Source organism: Lampetra planeri, chromosome 81 (genome assembly GCF_965212315.1).
Source record: "Lampetra planeri chromosome 81, kcLamPlan1.2.h2, whole genome shotgun sequence".
Taxonomy (NCBI): domain Eukaryota; kingdom Metazoa; phylum Chordata; class Hyperoartia; order Petromyzontiformes; family Petromyzontidae; genus Lampetra; species Lampetra planeri.
This window is the reverse complement of record NC_136185.1, coordinates 2,600,026-2,624,530: the sequence shown is the minus strand read 5'-3', so window position 1 is coordinate 2,624,530 and position 24,505 is coordinate 2,600,026. Positions and strand designations below refer to the sequence as shown.

The 24,505-nt window shown below is 43.4% G+C and overlaps 2 protein-coding genes across 2 annotated transcripts in view; both read right to left on the bottom strand.

Moving 5' to 3' along the window:
* The window catches only part of LOC144738344 (uncharacterized), a 69,892-nt gene extending 55,210 nt beyond the window's left edge, over window positions 1–14,682 (bottom strand). Inside the window, exons 1-3 of the mRNA XM_078621391.1 lie at window positions 14,539–14,682; window positions 12,150–12,809; window positions 730–834 (exon numbers count right to left, since the gene is read on the bottom strand). Of these exons, the coding sequence (XP_078477517.1) occupies window positions 730–834; window positions 12,150–12,781 (737 nt within the window). The 5' untranslated portion in view covers window positions 12,782–12,809; window positions 14,539–14,682. The remainder of the gene's footprint in view (window positions 1–729; window positions 835–12,149; window positions 12,810–14,538) is intronic.
* Window positions 1–24,177, bottom strand: part of LOC144738346 (uncharacterized) — a 35,171-nt gene extending 10,994 nt beyond the window's left edge. The window contains exon 1 of the mRNA XM_078621393.1: window positions 22,859–24,177. Within this exon, the coding sequence (XP_078477519.1) occupies window positions 22,890–24,137 (1,248 nt within the window). The 5' untranslated portion in view covers window positions 24,138–24,177 and the 3' untranslated portion in view covers window positions 22,859–22,889. The remainder of the gene's footprint in view (window positions 1–22,858) is intronic.
* Window positions 24,178–24,505: the final 328 nt, after the last annotated feature.

Here is a 24,505-nt window from a genome sequence, read left to right as displayed (position 1 = left end):
TAAAAAGCCCGTCACAAAGGTGCGTCTATTGGAGCGACATCGTCACTGGCTTACACATCTACCGGGTCTCCATTTGACTTTGTATTGTCTCGGAGGAAGTCCACCCACACCTCCACTTCCACAAACTGCTGGGAGTTGCCTCGCTCTGCCTCACAGTCAGAATTCTCCTCCTGCTTCACGTTGCCTCCATCGATGTGAAGGTCCGATTTTGGAGTTGAATCTTCATCTTCACATTTTACCTTCACTTCTTCGCTCTTCACCATCACTTCTTCACTCTTCACCATCACTTCTTCACGTTTCACCTCGATACCTTTAAAAGCATCCAAGCTGGAATTGTCTTCCGGTTCTTGTTTGATGAGGGATGGGCTCATTGCGGCACTTTGACTTTCGCAAGCTGATTTCAGACTCCACTCCTTGTGGATCTTCTGATGCTTGTGTGTTCTCTGGTGTCTTTGAAGATTTGATGACTGTGCAAATGCCTTCCCACACACACTGCACTTGAAGGGATTCTCTCCCGTGTGTGTTCTCTGGTGTGTTAGAAGAGTAGATGACTGTGCAAACGCCTTCCCACACACACTGCACTTAAAGGGTTTCTCTCCCGTGTGTGTTCTCTGGTGTACTTGAAGATATTCATTACGTGCAAATGCCGTCCTGCACAGAGTGCACCTGAAGGGTTTCTCTCCCGTGTGTGTTCTCTGGTGTATTTCAAGATGAGATGAAAATAAAAACGCCTTCCCACACACACTGCACTTGAAGGGTTTCTCTCCCGTGTATGTTCTCTGGTGTACTTCAAGAGTATGTTTAAGTGCAAACGCCTTCCCGCACAGAGTGCATCTGAAGGGTTTCTCTCCCGTGTGTGTTCTCTGGTGTGCTACAAGATGAGATGAAATTGAAAATGCCTTCCCACACACACTGCACTTGAAGGGTTTCTCTCCCGTGTGTGTTCTCTGGTGTATTACAAGAATAGATGAATATTCAAACGCTTTCCCACACACACTGCACTTGAAGGGTTTCTCTCCTGTGTGAGTTCTCTGGTGCCTTGTCAAATGTGCAGGAAGATCCGTGCTGTATGCACACCAGTCGCATTGATGCCTTTTTGCACCGAGCCGCGCCGAGTGCCTTTGCTCCATCAGACCAAGTCTGTAGAGGAAGCGACAGCTGCAGACAGAAAAAAAGTTATATCCACGTCAGTATCGACGCACAGAGGAATGCATATTTACACAGTAACACATGACTTAGAAGTCAACACTTATTCATATATTCATGATATAGTGAAAAAGATTCCCAAATTCATCACACGGGCTGTTCTGGCACACAATGAGAGGGCGAATGGTCATAAACATGCCAGGAAGCCCTCGAATCTTCAAAATGAATGTTAAACCTAAAACTCCGAGCACGCAATTTTGGCTGTCTAGCTACAAAAGGAATACAGTAATCCCTCGCCACTTCGCGGTTCAAGTTTCGCGGCCTCAGTGCATCGTGGATTTTTCAGAAAAGGCACGTGATTGGTTCCCGGCGCGAGATTGACGAATGAGAGCACGAGTGGATGTACAGTATCCCGTGAGCTGATTGGCTGCGCATCATCGCATCCTCTCCCAGCTTATTCCCTTGTTGTATCTCGCCACTCTCGTTCATGCTGTCAACTGTGTCTCGCGTATCTTAGTGTTGTGTTCGAAATTAACTGGTGAGTGTAGAACACCATAATACGTATCGTATGAGAGAGAGAGTGAATGTATAATATTAAGGTTTTATAATTAAATAGATTTAAAGTATAAATATACATATTTTAAACATTCTGGTACCCACACACACATATAAGGAATTTCCTAGGGGGGCCAATCCTACTTCGCGAATTTTCACTCATCGCGGGGGGTTCCGGTCCCCATTAACCGCGATAAACGAGGGATCACTGTATTTATGAAAGCTAAATTTAGCTGACATAGCAAAAGGTGTTGAAAAGAATACTATTTGTGTCATGCAAAAATGCATAAATTAATGTTCAATCGCAACTTAGAGGTGTGAAGCCAGCCAGGCTCACGATGTCCTTGCACGCTGGAATGAACAGATCTGACTTCAGCTGCATGTGTTTGCTGTGTTAACTTCTTGACTGTTTCCATTCTTATAAAGTTCCAGAGGAAAACAAAAACAAACTATTGTTGTGATACAGTATAACCTCCGTGTTCAATAGAGTTAATAGACTTAACTGCAAACACAAACTTTACACTGTCACACACTGGCATGGTTAAGAGGTGTGTCCAGACCCATGCCTAGCCACCTTCATCTTCTCACTATTAATGCTTCCTGACTCCACAAAGTAATTCAATGAGGATTAATCAACATCGCCGAGGCTGCGTGTCTCTCTCGCTCCCCGTGGTGAGATATTAACTACCTCTCCTGGCATACAGGAAGTCATGGATTCATCCCAACCCTGACGCCTGCTGTATATTTAGTTTGTGTGTCTTTCTCTCTTCCCGTGGTCGTGTGGATTTCCCTCCGGATCCGCCGGTTGTCCCCACTCCACATGCAGAGAGTGAACAACGCCACGTGTCCAGAGTGAACACCGCCACGCGTCCAGAGTGAACACCGCCACGCGTCTAGAGTGAACACCACCACGCGTATAGAGTGAACACCGCCACGCGTTTAGAGTGAACACCACCACGCGTCCAGAGTGAACACCGCCACGCATCTAGAGTGAACACCACCACGCTGTTGACAAGCTTCACCTTGTTGTTGTTGTGAGCAGGTCGCTTCTGAAAACAAGAGCGGTACAGCAGCTCAAGCGGGCGTGGCCTGGTAAAAAATGAAAAAAAAGTGTGAATATTTCAAATAAAACAAAGTTACAAAGTAGCGAGCCAGGTGAAGAGAAATTAAAACTTAAGCAAGATACTCTTTGGTTCTTTCGGTAAAGTCACGTATAATAAATAAATAAATTACATTATAGTTTCAGTTTCATTTATTTGGTATAGCCCCGTGAGCCATTCGCCTCTTGAATCAGATGCAACCGTAACAAACAAAAAACAAAAACATGAACGAGGAAACATCTTAAAGTGACTATGTGACTGTGCAAACATTAAAATCCAGGGAAAAACAGCAAAATATTCCACAAAAAGCACCTAAACCAACGCTGTGTGCAAATAGCATACGACGTTTCGATTGCAACACAAGCAATCATCATCAGGTACAAATGAAAGAGAAAAAAAACCTAGTAAACTTAGAAATGTAATGCAATACAACAGAGAGTCAGCTAACATAACAGTCAACACCCCAACTGGTTGATAACGTTCTTCCAAAGATTGCTCAATTTGAGAGAGAGACAAAACACAGACACAGAGACACATAGACAGACACATAAGCAGAGAGAGATGACAGAAAGACACAGAGAGAGAGACACACACATAGACACACAGAGAGAGATGACACAGAGACACACAAAGAGAGACACACACATACAGTGAGGTAAAAAAGTATTTGATCCCCTGCTGATTTTGTACGTTTGCCCACTGAAAAAGAAATGATCAGTCTATAATTTTAATGGTAGGTTTATTTGAACAGTGAGAGACAGAATAACAACAACAAAAATCCAGAAAAACGCATGTCAAAAATGTTATAAATTGATTTGCATTTTAATGAGGGAAATAAGTATTTGACCCCCTCTCAATCAGAATGATTTCTGGCTCCCAGGTGTCTTTTATACAGGTAACGAGCTGAGATTAGGAGCACACTCTTAAAGGGAGTGCTCCTAATATCAGCTTGTTACCTGTATAAAAGACACCTGTTCACAGTAGAAATCAATCAATCAGATTCCAAACTCTCCACCATGGCCAAGACCAAAGAGCTCTCCAAGGATGTCAGGGACAAGATTGTAGACCTACACAAGGCTGGAATGGGCTACAAGACCATCGCCAAGCAGCTTGGCGATAAGGTGACAACAGTTGGTGCGATTATTTGCAAATGGAAGAAACACAAAAGAACTGTAAATCTCACTCGGCCTGGGGCTCCATGCAAGATCTCACCTCGTGGAGTTGCAATGATCATGAAAACGGTGAGGAATCAGCCCAGAACTACACGGGAGGATCTTGTCAATGATCTCAAGGCAGCTGAGACTATAGTCACCAAGAAAACAGTTGGTAACACACTACGCCGTGAAGGACTGAAATCCTGCAGCGCCCGCAAGGTCCCCCTGCTCAAGAAAGCACATTTACATGCCCATCTGAAGTTTGCCAATGAACATCGGAATGATTCAGAGGACAACTGGGTGAAAGTGTTGTGGTCAGATGAGACCAAAATGGAGCTCTTTGGCATCAACTCAACTAGCCGTGTTTGGAAGAGGAATGCTGCCTATGACCCCAAGAACACCATCCCCACCGTCAAACATGGAGATGGAAACATTATGCTTTGGGGGTGTTTTTCTGCTAAAGGGACAGGACAACTTCACCGCATCAAAGGGACGATGGACGGGGCCATGTACTGTCAAATCTTGGGTGAGAACCTCCTTCCCTCAGCCAGGGCATTGAAAATAGGTCGTGGATGGGTATTCCAGCATGACAATGACCCAAAACACACGGCCAAGGCAACAAAGGAGTGGATCAAGAAGAAGCACATTAAGGTCCTGGAGTGGCCTAGCCAGTCTCCAGACCTTAATCCCATAGAAAATTTGTGGAGGGAGCTGAAGGTTCGAGTTGCCAAACGTCAGCCTCGAAACCTTATTGACTTGGAGAAGATCTGCAAAGAGGAGTGGGACAAAATCCCTCCTGAAATGTGTGCAAACCTGGTGGCCAACTACAAGAAACGTCTGAACTCTGTGATTGCCAACAAGGGTTTTGCCACCAAGTACTAAGTCATGTTTTGCAGAGGGGTCAAATACTTATTTCCCTCATTAAAACGCAAATCCATTTATAACATTTTGACATGCGTTTTTCTGGATTTTTGTTGCTGTTATTCTGTCTCTCACTGTTCAAATAAACCTACCATTAAAATTATAGACTGATCATTTCTTTGTCAGTGGGCAATCGTACAAAATAAGCAGGGGATCAAATACTCTTTTCCCTCACTGTAGACACACAGACAAATGACACAGACACACAGAGAGAGACACACACACATAGACACAGAGAGATGACACAGAGACACACAGAGAGAGACACAAGCACACAGAGAAACAACGCCTGTGTCGAGGCCTTAAATAGAGAGAGGGGCAGAGAGAGAAGGGGGGCAGAGAGAGGGGGGGGGGGGTAGAGAGGGGGGGGTAGAGAAATTAGCACGTCAATGCAAGGCCGTAGCCATGGAGTCAACATTGGGGGGGGACCAAATCTTCCAGGGGGGTCTGGGGTCCCCCCCCCAGAAAAATATCTAAATTTGAAAACTCATTTCCTGCCATTTCCTCCCAAACATATTTTTAAAAGTTCACTAACACATGGGATGGAATTTGTTTTATTTGATACAATAATGTCTAATAGTGTATTGTATTACATTGCTCTGTTTTTTCTTTTTTACCTTTTCTTGTTTCATAGTATGTAATGGCAGAGATTAGGGATTCATAAACTACAACGCAATCATATAAACAGAAATCTATGCATTGTGATATGAAGACAACTCCAGATTTCGTGGCCAAGGTTTAGCAAATTGTTCTTTTTATTAACAGAGCATCGCAATTATTATTTACAAATATTTTACAGAAATATATTGGAGGGGCATATTTGATTATTATAATTATTATAACATATTATGATTATTATAACATGTTATATTTATTATAACATATTATACTTATTATAACATTATAATTAATATATATTATATTTATTATAACATTATAACTACGGCCTTGTGTCAATGAGAGATTTTGAGCTTTGGTGACTGCACACAGAGAGAGACACAACAAACTTAATATTTGAAATGTAATGCAACACAGAGTCGGTCAACACACCAGGTTATTTCGATAAAGTCACCATGTAGGTAGAAAATTAAATTAAAATTAATAAAAGTAAAAATAGAAATAAAATAATAAAAAAATCACGCCTCACTTGATGCAGCAAATCTGGCTGTGACGGTCCCACCTGATGACTTGTGTTGCCTCCGAAACGTCGTGATTTTTTATTTTATATTTTATTCTATTGTTACTTTTATTAATTTTTATTTAATTTTTCACCTACACGGTGACTTTACCGAACAAACCTAAGGGCATGAATCCTTGCAGTCACAACTAACGCATCGCCTGGCTGATCGCGTTCTTCCACAGGTTGCTAAACTATCTTCTTGGTTCTTTCGGTAAAGTCACGTAGAATGGAAATAATAAAATAATACAAATATTAAACATATTAGTTTTACAATTTTATTATTTTCATTCTACGTGATGTGAAACATAATAAAAGTTTGTTTTATTTTTATTATTTTATTATTTCCATTCTACGTGATATAAAACAAATTAAAAGGTTATGTTTTATTTTTATTATTTTATCGGTTTATGTTTATTATTTTATTATTTCCATTTTACGTGATATAAAACATATTAAAAGTTTATTATGTTACATTTTTATTATTTTATGTTTATTCTTTTATTATTTCCATTCTACGTGATGACTTTACCGAAAGAACCAAGCAGATGAATCACTGCAGTCACGAAAGCTTTAAATCGAAATTGCCAAACGAAGCGAGAGAATTGAAGCGAACGCGACCAGGCGAGGGCAGGAGGCAAGGCCCCGCGTTGTAAAGTTTCAATCTGGACATCGCTTCCATGCTCGCTGCTACTCAAATAACATCCCTGCGAGAGAGAGAGAGCGAGGCTCTACCTCGATAAACAACAACCACAACCACCACAACAACAACCACCACTACAACCACAACCACCACAACCGCGATCAGAATTTCTTACCTCGGATTTCAGTTCCCGCGCGGAGCCGCAACTTTCCGTTACTTCGTGACGTCACGCGGCAGCAGCAGGTGACATGACGTCACTTGCGCGTACGAGACACTCTCCTCCCACGACGAACGGGACTTAACTTGAACAAATTATGTTAATGAGACCAGCCCAGACGTGGAGGGATGGGGCGGGGCTGCTGAACCCGTCGCAAAAAAACTCGCGACGACTTTCACGAATAAATTATGTTAATGAGGCGCCAGTCACCGGCCGTAGCTTTGCCCAAATAAGGATTGGCACTGGGACAGATATCGGCAGCGGCCGAGCGGAGGTGACGTCACGCTCAAGAGCTTCGCGGTCGGGGGGTGGGGGGATTGGTGACATGACGTCACTAACGAGGCACACCTCCCCCTGGCGTTTGACGCCGATGAGGTCACACTGAGCGGTGACGTCAGAGGGCGGGGTCAGAGTTCAAGTTTGTTGACAGAAGGGGAGCGGCAGTGTCGAAACGGCCTCAAACGAGAACCCGGTGCGGTGTGTCAACATCGCTCGCACTGGGGAGACAAAGGCGGCCGGGCGTGGGGCTGGCCACCCACCCCCTCTGTGTGTGCCGTGACGACCTCCATCGGTGCTGCTACTCGCTATGAGCAGCACTTTGTAGATGTCGTGGCTTGGCTCTCGACATTTCACGATGACATTTTCACGTCCTTAAAAAGATGATCGCCATACTAACCTAGGCCGTTTTTTGGCAAAATTGGTCCAATTTTCCTAGCTTTATTTTTCAACGAAAAGTGCATTCCTTAGTTGTGTTTAGCCTGAGTAGCCTATATATTACGTTAAAAAGTGTGGAATTTCATGCATGAAATTTAGAAGTAAAAAGAAAAAGTGAATTCCTCCATTTTGTTAAGGATTAGTATGCTCTATATTACATTAAAAGTGGGAAATTTCACCATTAAATTTTCACGTCCCAAACAGGAAATCGGCATACTGCCGTTTTTGGCTAAAATTTAACGAATTTTTACAGCTGTATTTTTGAAGAAAAAGTGCATTCCTCGGTTGTGGTTAGCCTGAGTAGCCTATATATTACATTAAAAGTGGGAAATTTCACCATGAAATTTGAAGTAAAAACATCAAATCAGCATAGTTAACCAATGCCGTTCTTGGCCAAAATTTGCTCAATTTTCATAGCTAGATTTTCCAAGAAAAAGTTAATTCCTCCATTTTGTTAAGCTCTATATTACTTTAAAAGTGGGAAATTTCACCATTACATTTTCACGTCCCAAAAATAAAATCGCCATACTTATGCCGGTTTTAACCAAAATAAGCAAAATTTTCATAGCTCTCCTTTTCAACAAAAAGTTCATTCATCAATTGTATTTACCCTTAGTATGCCATGTATTAGATTAAAAGTGGAACATTTTATGATGAAATGTTCACGTCCCAGTATAGAAAATCGGCATACTAACATATGCCGTTTTTGGCCAATAATGGACACATTTTTACAGCTTCATTTTTTAACAAAAGTGCAATCCTCGGGTGTGTTTAGCCTTAGTATCCTATATATATTACGTAAAAAAAAGTGGGAAATTTCACCATGAAATTTTAAAGAAAAAAAATAAAATCGGCCAAAATTGGCCAAACTTTCAGCCTTATTAGTCGACAAAAGTTCATTGCTCCATTGTATTTAGCCTTAGTATGCTATGTATTAGATTAAAAGTTGAAAATTTTATGATGAAATGTGCACGTCCCAATATAGAATATCGGCATACTAACCTATGCCGTTTTTGGCCAATAATGGACAAATATTTGCAACTTCATTTTTCAACAAAAGTGCAATCCTCGGGTGTGCTTAGCCTTAGTATCCTATATATTACGATAAAAAGCGGGAAATTTCACGCCGGGTACTTCCCGCGAGCACTCTTATATAAGCACACAACTTCATCTGTGATGAACCCTGCACTTTCCTTCGTTTTCATGCAGGAGGCGCTGCAAACCTACGCGCCCCCTACATGAACGACGGAGGAGCAGGGACAGACGTTCGATCGCGTTGGAATCGATCTGAAGATGGCGGTCTTCTGGCACGGCCAGCTCTGTGTTGCCTTATCTCCGCCCCGCGATCCCAACCAGGTGAAAGTCCGCATCGAACCGAACCCCGGTAAGGCCATCTGCTTAACGACTAGAGAAAATTCACACGAAATGTCGTTTTCAATGAAGTCTTCCAGATGGAAAATGATATCAGCTTTTAATGAAGAAATACAAGTATCAAATGCAAAACATAATACAATTCAAAGTTGTTTCATTTTAAAACTTCAAAACGGAGCATCGGGAGCTTGCGTGAATGCGTCGTTCGTGCGCAATTTTCTTCGTGACTTTCCTGGCCCAAGGCCATAAATGGTTGTGAGGGACGCCGCAGGCGGTCAGGCTTGCTTCAACACATGGTTGTGAACATCCAGACGTTAATCGGCAAAGACCATTTCTTGTCCTAGTTCGCCAACATATAAGACGTCATGCAAATTTAAAATGAATGTTGTTGTGCAGAATGTATCTACTAGATGTGCTCTGCCTTGTAACCGAATACAAATCTGTACCAAAAATGTATTTCAAATGTGCTCTTAAAATTACCTCCTTGCTATGAAGCAGATCAGCAGACACGACATCTTTCATTTATCGATCTCTCCATGAAACAGAGGAATATTTTACACAAACTATAACTAGCAAAGCCTTCTGGGAGTCCGTCATTGATTCAGTGCAAGCCACCTGGGGACCCTTATTGGTGCACAGCGTCTCAAGAGCAGCCGGGCTTGCTTCAACCGATAGTTACTGACATCCAAACGTTAATCAGCAAGGAGCATTTCTAGCCCTAGTTAGACAAAATCTACGTCAACACGTAATACAAAATTATAATTCGTGTTGTAGAGAATGTATCTCCTCTACGTGTAACTTTTGAGTGGTATGCCTCGTAACAGATGAATGATCCGAGTGTGCTCCCTATTTCAAAGACAATGAGTTGCTCCAGAGGGAGATGCTTCCTGAAAACACAAAAATACCCTTTTACCTGTATCACAAGAACAATGAGTCTCACCTGAGTGATCCGTACAGATTACTTGCAAAACACACACTGTGTCCTAACATCACTTATTCAATGTTTGACCCTTATAGACAAAATGGTACATGTACGCACACCATCATACAAGTATTCATTCTAAATTATTGACAGGCATATTAACAAAATTTAATTACTGCACTGAAATATACTGCATTAGGTTACATCCTATTAACAAGAAGCTAATTAAAAAAATACGCACCGTCTGCTTAACAGTGTATGTACAACATACTAATGCACCATTCAAAACGAGTAGGCCATTGCATGATGGCATCTGGGTCAAAATGTAGCAAATTCTAAAAACATTATCTACAAACTCCACAACTGAGATGCCACATCAACCATCGCCCCCTACTGACAGGCTCTTGTCCACATGCAGGCCGGTGCACGGCCACCACCTTGTGCCACATAGGGGCAGCTGCTACTCGGGGATGCTCTTCGAGTGTTTGAGACGAGAAACGATATAGAACTCATTCTAGATTTGAAGCTTTCGTGACTGCAAGGATTCATATTCTTAGGTTTTTTCGGTAAAGTCACGTAGGTAAAACATTAAAATTAATGAAAGTAAAATAAAATAAAAATCATGACGTTTCGGAGGCAACACAAGTCTCCGTCATCAGGTGGGACCGTCACAGCCAAATTTGCTGCATCAAGTGAGGCAATGATTCAAGATGTAATCCCTTAAAAGCAAGTTGAGGGGGGAGGAGAGGGGGGGGGAGCTCATCAGAATGTGGTAGCCAATGAATGGAACGTATCGGGAGGGAGGGGCGCGGGGCTCAAAGACGGCACGACGTGCCACGTAGAACGCATCGGGAGGGGGAGGGGGGGCGGGGCCAAAAGAATGCACGACGTGGTACACGAGAGTCGGCGGCGTGGACGTGGTTGTGCGCAAGCAACTACTGCTGCACACGCCAACGCATTGGACAGAGAGGGGGAGGGGAGGCCAAAAGAGAGTGTGGGGTGCAAGTGTACGTGGACATGTTTGTGTACAAGCACCTGTTGATACACATGATAGAAAAGAACGAAAATGCCCATGTTTATACCAGTGCTGGCTGAACAATGAAGAGAGTACTGTTAAACACTGGGGATGTTAACACTCGGTAAAGTAAAGTAAAATAGTGCCTGTCAGATAAGATGGTCCAAAAATGTGTAATTAAGTCTTTTTTGCGTGGTTGATAACATCTTTCCAATGATTACTAAGTTTGTACCCATCATCACGGTTGAAATTATGTCTGTGTTTGTATATTTATAGAACTCCGAGTTGCCGAGGCGATTAAGCAAGCACCATATAAATGCAATTGATAACATAGCGAATGCTTGGGAGCTTATTGGCTCTCGCTCCTGGTTAGATATCTACCCAACACACAGGTCCACACAGACTGGCCGCTCTTACTCTGCAGGTGGAACCTAGGAATTGAGTGTTCAACTTCATTCTTGTCATAAAAAGCCTGTCACAAAGGTGCGTCTATTGGAGCGACATCGTCACTGGCTTACACATCTACCGGGTCTCCATTTGACTTTGTATTGTCTCGGAGGAAGTCCACCCACACCTCCACTTCCACAAACTGCTGGGAGTTGCCTCGCTCTGCCTCACAGTCAGAATTCTCCTCCTGCTTCACGTTGCCTCCATCGATGTGAAGGTCCGATTTTGGAGTTGAATCTTCATCTTCACATTTTACCTTCACTTCTTCGCTCTTCACCATCACTTCTTCACTCTTCACCATCACTTCTTCACGTTTCACCTCGATACCTTTAAAAGCATCCAAGCTGGAATTGTCTTCCGGTTCTTGTTTGATGAGGGATGGGCTCATTGCGGCACTTTGACTTTCGCAAGCTGATTTCAGACTCCACTCCTTGTGGATCTTCTGATTCTTGTGTGTTCTCTGGTGTCTTTGAAGATTTGATGACTGTGCAAATGCCTTCCCACACACACTGCACTTGAAGGGATTCTCTCCCGTGTGTGTTCTCTGGTGTGTTAGAAGAGTAGATGACTGTGCAAACGCCTTCCCACACACACTGCACTTAAAGGGTTTATCTCCCGTGTGTGTTCTCTGGTGTACTTGAAGATATTCATTACGTGCAAATGCCGTCCCGCACAGAGTGCACCTGAAGGGTTTCTCTCCCGTGTGTGTTCTCTGGTGTATTTCAAGATGAGATGAAAATAAAAACGCCTTCCCACACACACTGCACTTGAAGGGTTTCTCTCCCGTGTGTGTTCTTTGGTGTGCTCCAAGAGTAGATGACTGTGCAAAAGCCTTCCCACACACACTGCACTTGAAGGGTTTCTCTCCCGTGTGTGTTCTCTGGTGTGTTACAAGAGTAGATGAACTTGAAAACGCCTTCCCACACACACTGCACTTGAAGGGTTTCTCTCCCGTGTGTGTTCTCTGGTGTATTACAAGAATAGATGAATATTCAAACGCTTTCCCACACACACTGCACTTGAAGGGTTTCTCTCCCGTGTGTGTTCTCTGGTGTGCTCCAAGAGTAGATGACTGTGCAAAAGCCTTCCCACACACACTGCACTTGAAGGGTTTCTCTCCCGTGTGTGTTCTCTGGTGAGTTACATGAGTAGATGAACTTGAAAACGCCTTCCCACACACACTGCACTTGAAGGGTTTCTCTCCCGTGTGTGTTCTCTGGTGTATTACAAGAATAGATGAATATTCAAACGCTTTCCCACACACACTGCACTTGAAGGGTTTCTCTCCTGTGTGAGTTCTCTGGTGCCTTGTCAAATGTGCAGGACGATCCGTGCTGTTGGCACGCAGGTCGCATTGTTGCCTTTTTGCACCGAGCCACGCCGAGTGCCTTTGCTCCATCAGACCAAGTCTGCAGAGGAAGCGACAGCTGCAGACAGAAAAAAAGTTATATCCACGTCAGTATCGATGCACAGAGGAATGCATATTTACACAGTAACACATGACTTATAAGTCAACACTTATTCATATATTTATGATATAGTGAAAAAGATTCCCAAATTCATCACACGGGCTGTTTTGGCACACAATGAGAGGGCGAATGGTCATAAACATGCCAGGAAGCCCTCGAATCTTCAAAATGAATGTTAAACCTAAAACTCCGAGCACACAATTTTGGCTGTCCAGCTACAAAAGGAATACAGTAATCCCTCGCCACTTCGCGGTTCAAGTTTCGCGGCCTCAGTGCATCGCGGATTTTTCAGACAAGGCACGTGATTGGTTCCCGGTGCGAGAACGACGAATGAGAGCACGAGTGGATGTACAGTATCCCGTGAGCTGATTGGCTGCGCATCATCGCATCCTCTCCCAGCTTATTCCCTTGTTGTATCTCGCCACTCTCGTTCATGCTGTCAACTGTGTCTCGCGTATCTTAGTGTTGTGTTCGAAATTAACTGGTGAGTGTAGAACACCATAATACGTATTGTATGAGAGAGAGTGAATGTATAATATTAAGGTTTTATAATTAAATAGATTTAAGTAAAATATATATAAAGTATAAATATACATATTTTAAACATTCTGGTACCCACACACACATATACGGAAATTCCTAGGGGGGCCAATCCTACTTCGCGGATTTGCACTTATCGCGGGGGGTTCCGGTCCCCATTAACCGCGATAAACGAGGGATCACTGTATTTATGAAAGCTAAATTTAGCTGACATAGCAAAAGGTGTTGAAAAGAATACTATTTGTGTTATGCAAAAATGCATAAATTAATGTTCAGTCGCAACTTAGAGGTGTGAAGCCAGCCAGACTCACGATGTCCTTGAATGCTGATCTGACTTCAGCTGCATGTGTGTGCTGTGTTAACTTCTTGACTGTTTCCATTCTTATAAAGTTCCAGAGGAAAACAAAAACAAACTATTGTTGTGATACAGTATAACCTCCGTGTTCAATAGAGTTAATAGACTTAACTGCAAACACAAACTTTACACTGTCACACACTGGCATGGTTAAGAGGTGTGTCCAGACCCATGCCTAACCACCTTCATCCACTCACTATTAATGCTTCCTGACTCCACAAAGTAATTCAATGAGGATTAATCAACATCGCCGAGGCTGCGTGTCTCTCTCGCTCCCCGTGGTGAGATGTTAACTACCTCTCCTGGCATACAGGAAGTCGTGGATTCATCCCAACCCTGACGCCTGCTGTATATTTAGTTTGTGTGTCTTTCTCTCTTCCTGTGGTCGCGTGGATTTCCCTCCGGATCCCCCGGTTGTCCCCACTCCACATGCAGAGAGTGAACACTGCCACGCGTCCAGAGTGAACACCGCCACGCGTCCAGATTGAACACCGCCACGCGTCCAGAGTGAACACTGCCACGCGTCCAGAGTGAACACCGCCACGCGTCCAGAGTGAACACCGCCACGCGTCCAGAGTGAACACCGCCACGCGTCCAGAGTGAACACCGCCACGCGTCCAGATTGAACACCGCCACGCGTCCAGAGTGAACACCGCCACGCGTCCAGAGTGAACACCGCCACGCGTCCAGAGTGAACACCGCCACGCGTCCAGAGTGAACACCGCCACGCGTCCAGAGTGAACACCGCCACGCGTCTAGAGTGAACACCACCACGCTGTTGACAAGCCTCACCTTGTTGTTGTTGTTGTGAGCAGGTCGCTTCTGAAAACAAGAGCGGTACAGCAGCTCAAGCGGGCGTGGCCTGGTAAAAAATGAAAAAAAAAGTGTGAATATTTCAAATAAAACAAAGTTACAAAGTAGCGAGCCAGGTGAAGAGAAATTCAAACTTAAGCAAGATACTCTTTGGTTCTTTCGGTAAAGTCACGTAGAATAAATAAATAAATTACATTATAGTTTCAGTTTCATTTATTTGGTATAGCCCCGTGAGCCATTCGGCTCTTGAATCAGATGCAACCGTAACAAACAAAAAACTAAAACATGAACGAGGAAACATCTTAAAGTGACTATGTGACTGTGCAAACATTAAAATCCAGGGAAAAACAGCAAAATATTCCACAAAAAGCACCTAAACCAACGCTGTGTGCAAATAGCATACGACGTTTCGATTGCAACACAAGCAATCATCATCAGGTACAAATGAAAGAGAAAAAAAACCTAGTAAACTTAGAAATGTAATGCAATACAACACAGAGAGTCGGCTAACATAACAGTCAACACCCCAACTGGTTGATAACGTTCTTCCAAAGATTGCTCAATTTGAGAGAGAGACAAAACACAGACACGGAGACACATAGACAGACGCATAAGCAGAGAGAGATGACACAAAGACACAGAGAGAGAGAGAGACACACACAGACACACAGAGAGAGATGACACAGAGACACACAGAGAGAGACACACACATACAGTGAGGGAAAAAAGTATTTGATCCCCTGCTGATTTTGTATGTTTGCCCACTGACAAAGAAATGATCAGTCTATAATTTTAATGGTAGGTTTATTTGAACAGTGAGAGACAGAATAACAACAACAAAAATCCAGAAAAACGCATGTCAAAAATGTTATAAATTGATTTGCATTTTAATGAGGGAAATAAGTATTTGACCCCCTCTCAATCAGAATGATTTCTGGCTCCCAGGTGTCTTTTATACAGGTAACGAGCTGAGATTAGGAGCACACTCTTAAAGGGAGTGCTCCTAATATCAGCTTGTTACCTGTATAAAAGACACCTGTTCACAGTAGAAATCAATCAATCAGATTCCAAACTCTCCACCATGGCCAAGACCAAAGAGCTCTCCAAGGATGTCAGGGACAAGATTGTAGACCTACACAAGGCTGGAATGGGCTACAAGACCATCGCCAAGCAGCTTGGCGATAAGGTGACAACAGTTGGTGCGATTATTCGCAAATGGAAGAAACACAAAAGAACTGTAAATCTCACTCGGCCTGGGGCTCCATGCAAGATCTCACCTCGTGGAGTTGCAATGATCATGAAAACGGTGAGGAATCAGCCCAGAACTACACGGGAGGATCTTGTCAATGATCTCAAGGCAGCTGAGACTATAGTCACCAAGAAAACAGTTGGTAACACACTACGCCGTGAAGGACTGAAATCCTGCAGCGCCCGCAAGGTCCCCCTGCTCAAGAAAGCACATTTAAATGCCCATCTGAAGTTTGCCAATGAACATCTGAATGATTCAGAGGACAACTGGGTGAAAGTGTTGTGGTCAGATGAGACCAAAATGGAGCTCTTTGGCATCAACTCAACTCGCCGCGTTTGGAAGAGGAATGCTGCCTATCACCCCAAGAACACCATCACCACCGTCAAACATGGAGATGGAAACATTATGCTTTGGGGGTGTTTTTCTGCTAAAGGGACATGACAACTTCACCGCATCAAAGGGACGATGGACGGGGCCATGTACTGTCAAATCTTGGGTGAGAACCTCCTTCCCTCAGCCAGGGCATTGAAAATAGGTCGTGGATGGGTATTCCAGCATGACAATGACCCAAAACACACGGCCAAGGCAACAAAGGAGTGGCTCAAGAAGAAGCACATTAAGGTCCTGGAGTGGCCTAGCCAGTCTCCAGACCTTAATCCCATAGAAAATCTGTGGAGGGAGCTGAAGGTTCGAGTTGCCAAACGTCAGCCTCGAAACCTTAATGACTTGGAGAAGATCTGCAAAGAGGAGTGGGACAAAATCCCTCCTGAAATGTGTGCAAACCTGGTGGCCAACTACAAGAAACGTCTGAACTCTGTGATTGCCAACAAGGGTTTTGCCACCAAGTACTAAGTCATGTTTTGCAGAGGGGTCAAATACTTATTTCCCTCATTAAAACGCAAATCCATTTATAACATTTTGACATGCGTTTTTCTGGATTTTTGTTGTTGTTATTCTGTCTCTCACTGTTCAAATAAACCTACCATTAAAATTATAGACTGATCATTTCTTTGTCAGTGGGCAATCGTACAAAATCAGCAGGGGATCAAATACTCTTTTCCCTCACTGTAGACACACAGACAGATGACACAGACACACAGAGAGAGACACACACACACATAGACACAGAGAGATGACACAGAGACACACAGAGAGAGACACAAGCACACAGAGAAACAACGCCTGTGTCGAGGCCTTAAATAGAGAGAGGGGCAGAGAGAGGGGGGGGGGGCAGAGAGAGAGGGGGGGTAGAGAGGGGGGGGGTAGAGAAATTAGCACGTCAATGCAAGGCTGTAGCCATGGAGTCAACATTGGGGGGGGGGGACCAAATCTTCCAGGGGGGTCTGGGGTCCCCCCCCCAGAAAAATATCTAAATTTGAAAACTCATTTCCTGCCATTTCCTCCCAAACATATTTTTAAAAGTTCACTAACACATGGGATGGAATTTGTTTTATTTGATACAATAATGTCTAATAGTGTATTGTATTACATTGCTCTGTTTTTTCTTTTTTACCTTTTCTTGTTTCATAGTATGTAATGGCAGAGATTAGGGATTCATAAAGTACAACGCAATCATATGAATAGAAATCTATGCATTGTGATATGAAGACAACTCCAGATTTCATGGCCAAGGTTTAGAAAATTGTTCTTTTTATTAACAGAGCATCGCAATTATTATTTACAAATATTTTACAGAAATATATTGGAGGGGCATATTTGATTATTATAATTATTATAACATATTATGATTATTGTAACATGTTATATTTATTATAACATTATAATTACGGCCTTGTGTCAATGAGAGATTTTGAGCTTTGGTGACTGCACACAGAGAGAGACACTTAATCAAACAAACTTAATATTTGAAATGTAATGCAACACAGAGTCGGTCAACACACCAACTAACGTACTCTTAGGTTATTTTGGTAAAGTCACCATGTAGGTAGAAAATTAAATTAAAATTAATAAAAGTAAAAATAGAAATAAAATAATAAAAAAATCACGCTTCACTTGATGCAGCAAATCTGGCTGTGACGGTCCCACCTGATGACTTGTGTTGCCTCCGAAACGTCGTGATTTATTATTTTATTTCTATTGTTACTTTTATTAATTTTTATTTAATTTTTCACCTACACGGTGACTTTACCGAACAAACCTAAGGGCATGAATCCTTGCAGTCACAAAAGCTTCAAATCTAGAGTTAACACAACTAACGCATCGCCTGGCTGATCGCGTTCTTCCACAGGTTGCTAAACTATCTTCTTGGTTCTTTCGGTAGTCACGTAGATGGAAATAATAAAATAATAAAAATTATTTAACATTAGTTTTACTATTTTATTATTTCCATTCTACGTGATGTAAAACATATTAAAAGTTTATTATGTTACATTTTTATTGTTTTATGTTTATTATTTTATTATTTCCATTCTACGTGATGACTTTACCGAAAGAACCAAGCAGATGAATCACTGCAGTCACGAAAGCTTTAAATCGAAATTGCTAAACTAAGCGAGAGAATTGAAGCGAACGCGATCAGGCGAGGGCAGGAGGCAAGGCCCCGTGTTGTAAAGTTTCAATCAGGACATCGCTTCCATGCTCGCTGCTACTCAAATAACATCCCTACGAGAGAGAGCGAGGCTCTACCTCGGTAAACAACAACCACAACCACCACCACAACAACCACCACAACAACAACCACCACAACAACCACCACCACAACCGCGATGAGAATTTCTTACCTCGGATTTCAGTTCCCGCGCGGAGCGGCAACTTTCCGTTACCTCGTGACGTCACGCGGCAGCAGGTGACATGACGTCACTTGCGGGGTACACCTCCCCCTGGCGTTTGATGCCGATGAGGTCACGCTGAGCGGTGACGTCAGAGAGCGGGGTCAGAGCTCAAGTTTGTTGACAGAAAGGGAGCGGCAGTGTCGAAACGGCCTCAAACGAGTCCCCGGTGCGGTGTGTCAACATCGCTCGCACTGGGGAGACAAAGGCGGCCGGGCGTGGTGCTGGCCACCCACCCCCTCTGTGTGTGCCGTGACGACCTCCATCGGTGCTGCTACTCGCTATGAGCAGCGCTTTGTAGATGTCGTGGCTTGGCTCTCCAGCACACCGCTGGCGACATTTCACGATGACATTTTCACGTCCATAAAAGATAATCGCCATACTAACCTAGGCCGTTTTTTGGCAAAATCGATCAAAATTTTTTTAGCTTTTTTTTGCAACGAAAAGTGCATTCCTTGGTTGTGTTTAGCCTGAGTAGCCCATATATTACGTCAAAAAGTGGGGAATTTCATGCATGAAATTTAGAAGTAAAAAGAAAAAGTGAATTCCTCCATTTTGTTAAGGATTAGTATTCATCTGCTTGGTTCTTTCGGTAAAGTCACGTAGAATGGAAATAATAAAATAAAAATATAAAAACGCGACCAGGCGAGGGCAGGAGGCAAGGCCCCGCGTTGTAAAGTTTAAATCTGGACATCGCTTCCATGCTCGCTGCTACTCAAATAACATCGCTGCGAGAGAGAGAGAGCGAGGCTCTACCTCGGTAAACAACAACCACAACCACCACAACAACAACCACCACTACAACCACAACCACCACAACCGCGATGAGAATTTCTCACCTCGGATTTCAGTTCCCGCGCGGAGCGGAAACTTTCCGTTACTTCGTGACGTCACGCGGCAGCAGGCGGTGACATGACGTCACTTGCGTGTTACAAGACACTCACCTCCCACGACGAACGGGACTTAACTTGAACAAATTATGTTAATGAGACCAGCCCAGACGTGGAGGGATGGGGCGGGGCTGCTGAACCCGTCGCAAAAAAACTCGCGACGACTTTCACGAATAAATTATGTTAATGAGGCGCCAGTCACCGGCCGTGGCTTTGCCCAAATAAGGATTGGCACTGGGACAGATATCGGCAGCGGCCGAGCGGAGGTGACGTCACGCTCAAGAGCTTCGCGGTCGGGGGGTGGGGGGAATACCTTGGTGACATGACGTCACTAACGAGGCACACCTCCCCCTGGCGTTTGACGCCGATGAGGTCACACTGAGCGGTGACGTCAGAGGGCGGGGTCAGAGTTCAAGTTTGTTGACAGAAGGGGAGCGGCAGTGTCGAAACGGCCTCAAACGAGAACCCGGTGCGGTGTGTCAACATCGCTCGCACTGGGGAGACAAAGGCGGCCGGGCGTGGGGCTGGCCACCCACCCCCTCTGTGTGTGCCGTGACGACCTCCATCGGTGCTGCTACTCGCTATGAGCAGCGCTTTGTAGATGTCGTGGCTTGGCTCTCCAGCACACCGCTGGCGACATTTCACGATGACATTTTCACGTCCATAAAAGATAATCGCCATACTAACCTAGGCCGTTTTTTGGCAAAATCGATCAAAATTTTTTTAGCTTTTTTTTGCAACGAAAAGTGCATTCCTTGGTTGTGTTTAGCCTGAGTAGCCCATATATTACGTTAAAAAGTGGGGAATTTCATGCATGAAATTTTCGAATGTAAAAAAGTTAATCGGCATACTGTGTCGTTTTTAGGCTCAATAAGCCCAACTTTGACAGCTTTATTCCTCCATTGTATTTAGCCTTAGTATGCCACGTATTAGATTAAAAGTGGAAAATTTCACGATGAAATGTTCACGTCCCAAACAGAAAATCGACATACTAACCTCTGCCGTTTTTGGCTAAAATTGAACGAATTTTTACAGCTGTATTTTTTAACAAAAAGTGCATTCCTCGGTTGTGTTTAGACTGACTAGCCTATATATTACATTAAAAGTGGGAAATTTGACCATGAAATTTGAAGTAAAAAGATCAAATCGGCATACTTTACCAATGCTGTTCTTGGCCAAAATTTTCTCAATTTTCATAGCTAGATTTTCCAAGAAAAAGTGAATTCCTCCATTTTGTTCAGCATTAGTATGCTCTATGTTACTTTAAAAGTGGGAAAATTCACGATAAAATTTTCACGTCCCAAAAATAAAATCGCCATACTTATGCCCGTTTTAACCAAAATAAGCAAAATTTTCATAGCTCTCCTTTTCAACAAAAAGTTAATTAATCAATTGTATTTACCCTTAGTATGCCGTGTATTAGATTAAAAGTGGAATATTTTATGATGAAATGTTCACGTACCAATAATGGACACATTTTTACAGCTTCATTTTTTAACAAAAGTGCAATCCTCGGGTGTGTTTAGCCTTAGTTTCCTATACATTACGGTACAAGGTGGGAAATTTCACCATGAAATTTTAGAGTAAAAGAATAAAATCGGCCAAAATTGGCCAAACTTTCAGCCTTATTTGTCGACAAAAGTTCATTGCTCCATTGTATTTAGCCTTAGTATGCTATGTATTAGATTAAACGTTGAACATTTTATGATGAAATGTGCACGTCCCAATATATAAAATCGGCATACTAACCTATGCCGTTTTTGGCCAATAATGGACAAATATTTGCAACTTAATTTTTCAACAAAAGTGCAATCCTCGGGTGTGCTTAGCCTTAGTATCCTATAGATTACGATACAAGGTGGGAAATTTCACGCCGGGTACTTCCCGCGAGTACTCTTATATAAGCACACAACTTCATCTGTGATGAACGCTGCACTTTCCTTCGTTTTCATGCAGGAGGCGCTGCAAACCTACTCGCCCCCTACATGAACGACGGAGGAGCAGGGACAGACGTTCGATCGCGTTGGAATCGATCTGCACACGGCAGTCTTCTGGCACAGCCAGCTCTGTGTCGCCTTATCTCCACCCCGCGATCCCAACCAGGTGAAAGACCGCATCGAACCGAACCCCGGTAAGGCCATTTACCTCACGACTAGAGAAATTTCACACGAAATGTTGTTTTCAATGAAGTCTTCCAGTTGTAAAATGAAATAAGCTTTAATAAAGAAATACAATTATCTAATTCAAAAATAATACAATTCAAAGTTGTTTCATTTTAAAACTTTTAAACGGAGCATCGGGTGCTTGCGTGGATGCGTCGTTCGTGTGAATTTTTTTCATGACTTTCCTGGCCCAAGGCCGTAAATGGTTGTGAGGGGCACCGCAGGCAGTCAGGCTTGCTTCAACCCATGGTTGTCAACATCCAGACGTTAATCAGCAAGGACCATTTCTCGTCCTAATTCGACAAAATCTACGTCAACACGTAATACAAAATTATAATTCGTGTTGTTGAGAATGTATCTCCTCTACGTGTAACTTTTGAGTGGTCGCCTTGTAACTGATGAATGATCCGAGTGTGCTCCCTATTTCAAAGACAATGAGTTGCTCCAAAGGCCGTCGCGTCCTGAAAACACAAAAGTACCCTTTGACCTGTATCACAAGAACTATGAGTCTCACCTGAGTGATCTGTACAGGTTACTTGCAAAACACACACTTTGTCCTAACATCACTTATTCAATGTTTGACCCTTATAGACAAAATTATACATGTACGCACACCATCATACAAGTATTCATTCTAAATTATTGACAGGCATATTAACAAAATTGAATTACTGCACTGAAATATACTGCATTAGGTTACATCCTATTAACAAGAAGCTAATTTAAAAAATACGCACCGTCTGCTTAACAGTGTATGTACAACATACTAATGCACCATTCAAAATGAGTAGGCCATTGCATGCTGGCATCTGGGTCAAAATTGATGAAATTCTAAACATTACCTACAAACTCCACAACTAAGATGCCACATCAACCATCGCCTCCTACTGACAGGCTCTTGTCCACATGCAGGCCGGTGCACGGCCACCACCTTGTGCCACACAGGGGCAGCTGCTACTTGGGGATGCTCTTCGAGTGTTTGAAACGAGATACGATGCAAAACTCAGAGTTGCCGAGGCGATTAAGCAAGCACCATATAAATGCAATTGATAACATAGTGAATGCTTGGGAGCTTATTGGCTCTCGCTCCTGGTTAGAGATCTACCCAACCCATAGGTCCACACAGACTGGCCGCTCTTACTCTGCAGGTTGAACCTAGGAATTGAGTGTTCAACTTCACATTCTTGTCATTAAAAGCCTGTGACAAAGGTGCATCTATTGGAGCGACATCGTCTCAAGCTTACGCATCTACCGGGTCTCCATTTGACTTTGTATTGTCTCGGAGGAAGTCCACCCACACCTCCACTTCCACAAACTGCTGGGAGTTGCCTCGCTCTGCCTCACAGTCAGAATTCTCCTCCTGCTTCACGTTGCCTCCATCGATGTGAAGGTCAGATTTTGGAGTTGAATCTTCATCTTCACATTTTACCTTCACTTCTTCGCTCTTCACCATCACTTCTTCGCTCTTCACCATCACTTCTTCACTCTTCACCATCACTTCTTCACATTTCACCATCACTTCTTCGCTCTTCACCATCACTTCTTCAAATTTCACCTTCACCTCTTCATGTTTCACCTCGATACCTTTAAAAGCGTCCAAGCTGGAATTGTCTTCCGGTTCTTGTTTCACGAGGGATGGGCTCATTGCGGCACTTTGACTTTCGCAAGCTGATTTCAGACTCCACTCCTTGTGGATCTTCTGATGCTTGTGTGTTCTCTGGTGTTGCTCAAGATGTGATGACCGTGCAAACGCTTTCCCACACACACTGCACTTGAAGGGTTTCTCTCCCGTGTGTGTTCTATGGTGTCTTTGAAGACCAGATGACTGTGCAAACGCCTCCCCACACACACTGCACTTGAAGGGTTTCTCTCCCGTGTGTGTTCTCTGGTGTACTTGAAGATAATCTTTACGTGCAAATGCCGTCCCGCACAGAGTGCACCTGAAGGGTTTCTCTCCGGTGTGTGTTCTCTGGTGTGTTACAAGAGTAGATGACTGTGAAAACGCCTTCCCACACACACTGCACTTGAAGGGTTTCTTTCTCGTGTGTGTTCTCTGGTGTGCTACAAGATTAGTTGACTGTGAAAACGCCTTCCCACACACACTGCACTTGAAGGGTTTCTCTCCCGTGTGTGTTCTCTGGTGTGCTACAAGATTAGTTGACTGTGAAAACGCCTTCCCACACACACTGCACTTGAAGGGTTTCTCTCCCGTGTGTGTTCTCTGGTGTCTTTCAAGAGCAGATGACTGTGCAAACGCCTCCCCACACACACTGCACTTGAAGGGTTTATCTCCCGTGTGCATTCTCTGGTGTTTTACACGAGTAGATGAATCTGAAAACGCCTTCCCACACACACTGCCCTTGAAGGGTTTCTCTCCTGTGTGAGTTTTCTGGTGCCTTGTCAAATGTCCAGGATGATACGTGCTGTATGCACACCGGTCGCATTGTTGCCTTTTTGCACCGAGCCGCGCCGAGTGCCTTTGCTCCATCAGACCAATTCTGCAGAGGAAGCGACAGCTGCAGACAGAAAAAAAGTTACATCCACGTCAGTATCGATGCACAGAGGAATGCATATTTACACAGTAACACATGACTTATAAGTCGACACTTATTCATATATTCATGACATAGTGAAAAAGTTTCCCAAATTCATCACACGGGCTGTTCTGGCACACAATGAGAGGGTGAATGGTCATAAACATGCCTGGAAGCCCTCGTATCTTCAAAATGAATGTTAACCCAAAACTCCGAGCACGCAATTTTAGGCTGTCTAGCTACAAAAGGAATATGTATGAAAGCTAAATTTAGCTGACATAGCAAAAGGTGTTGAAAATAATACTATTTGTGTTATGCAAAA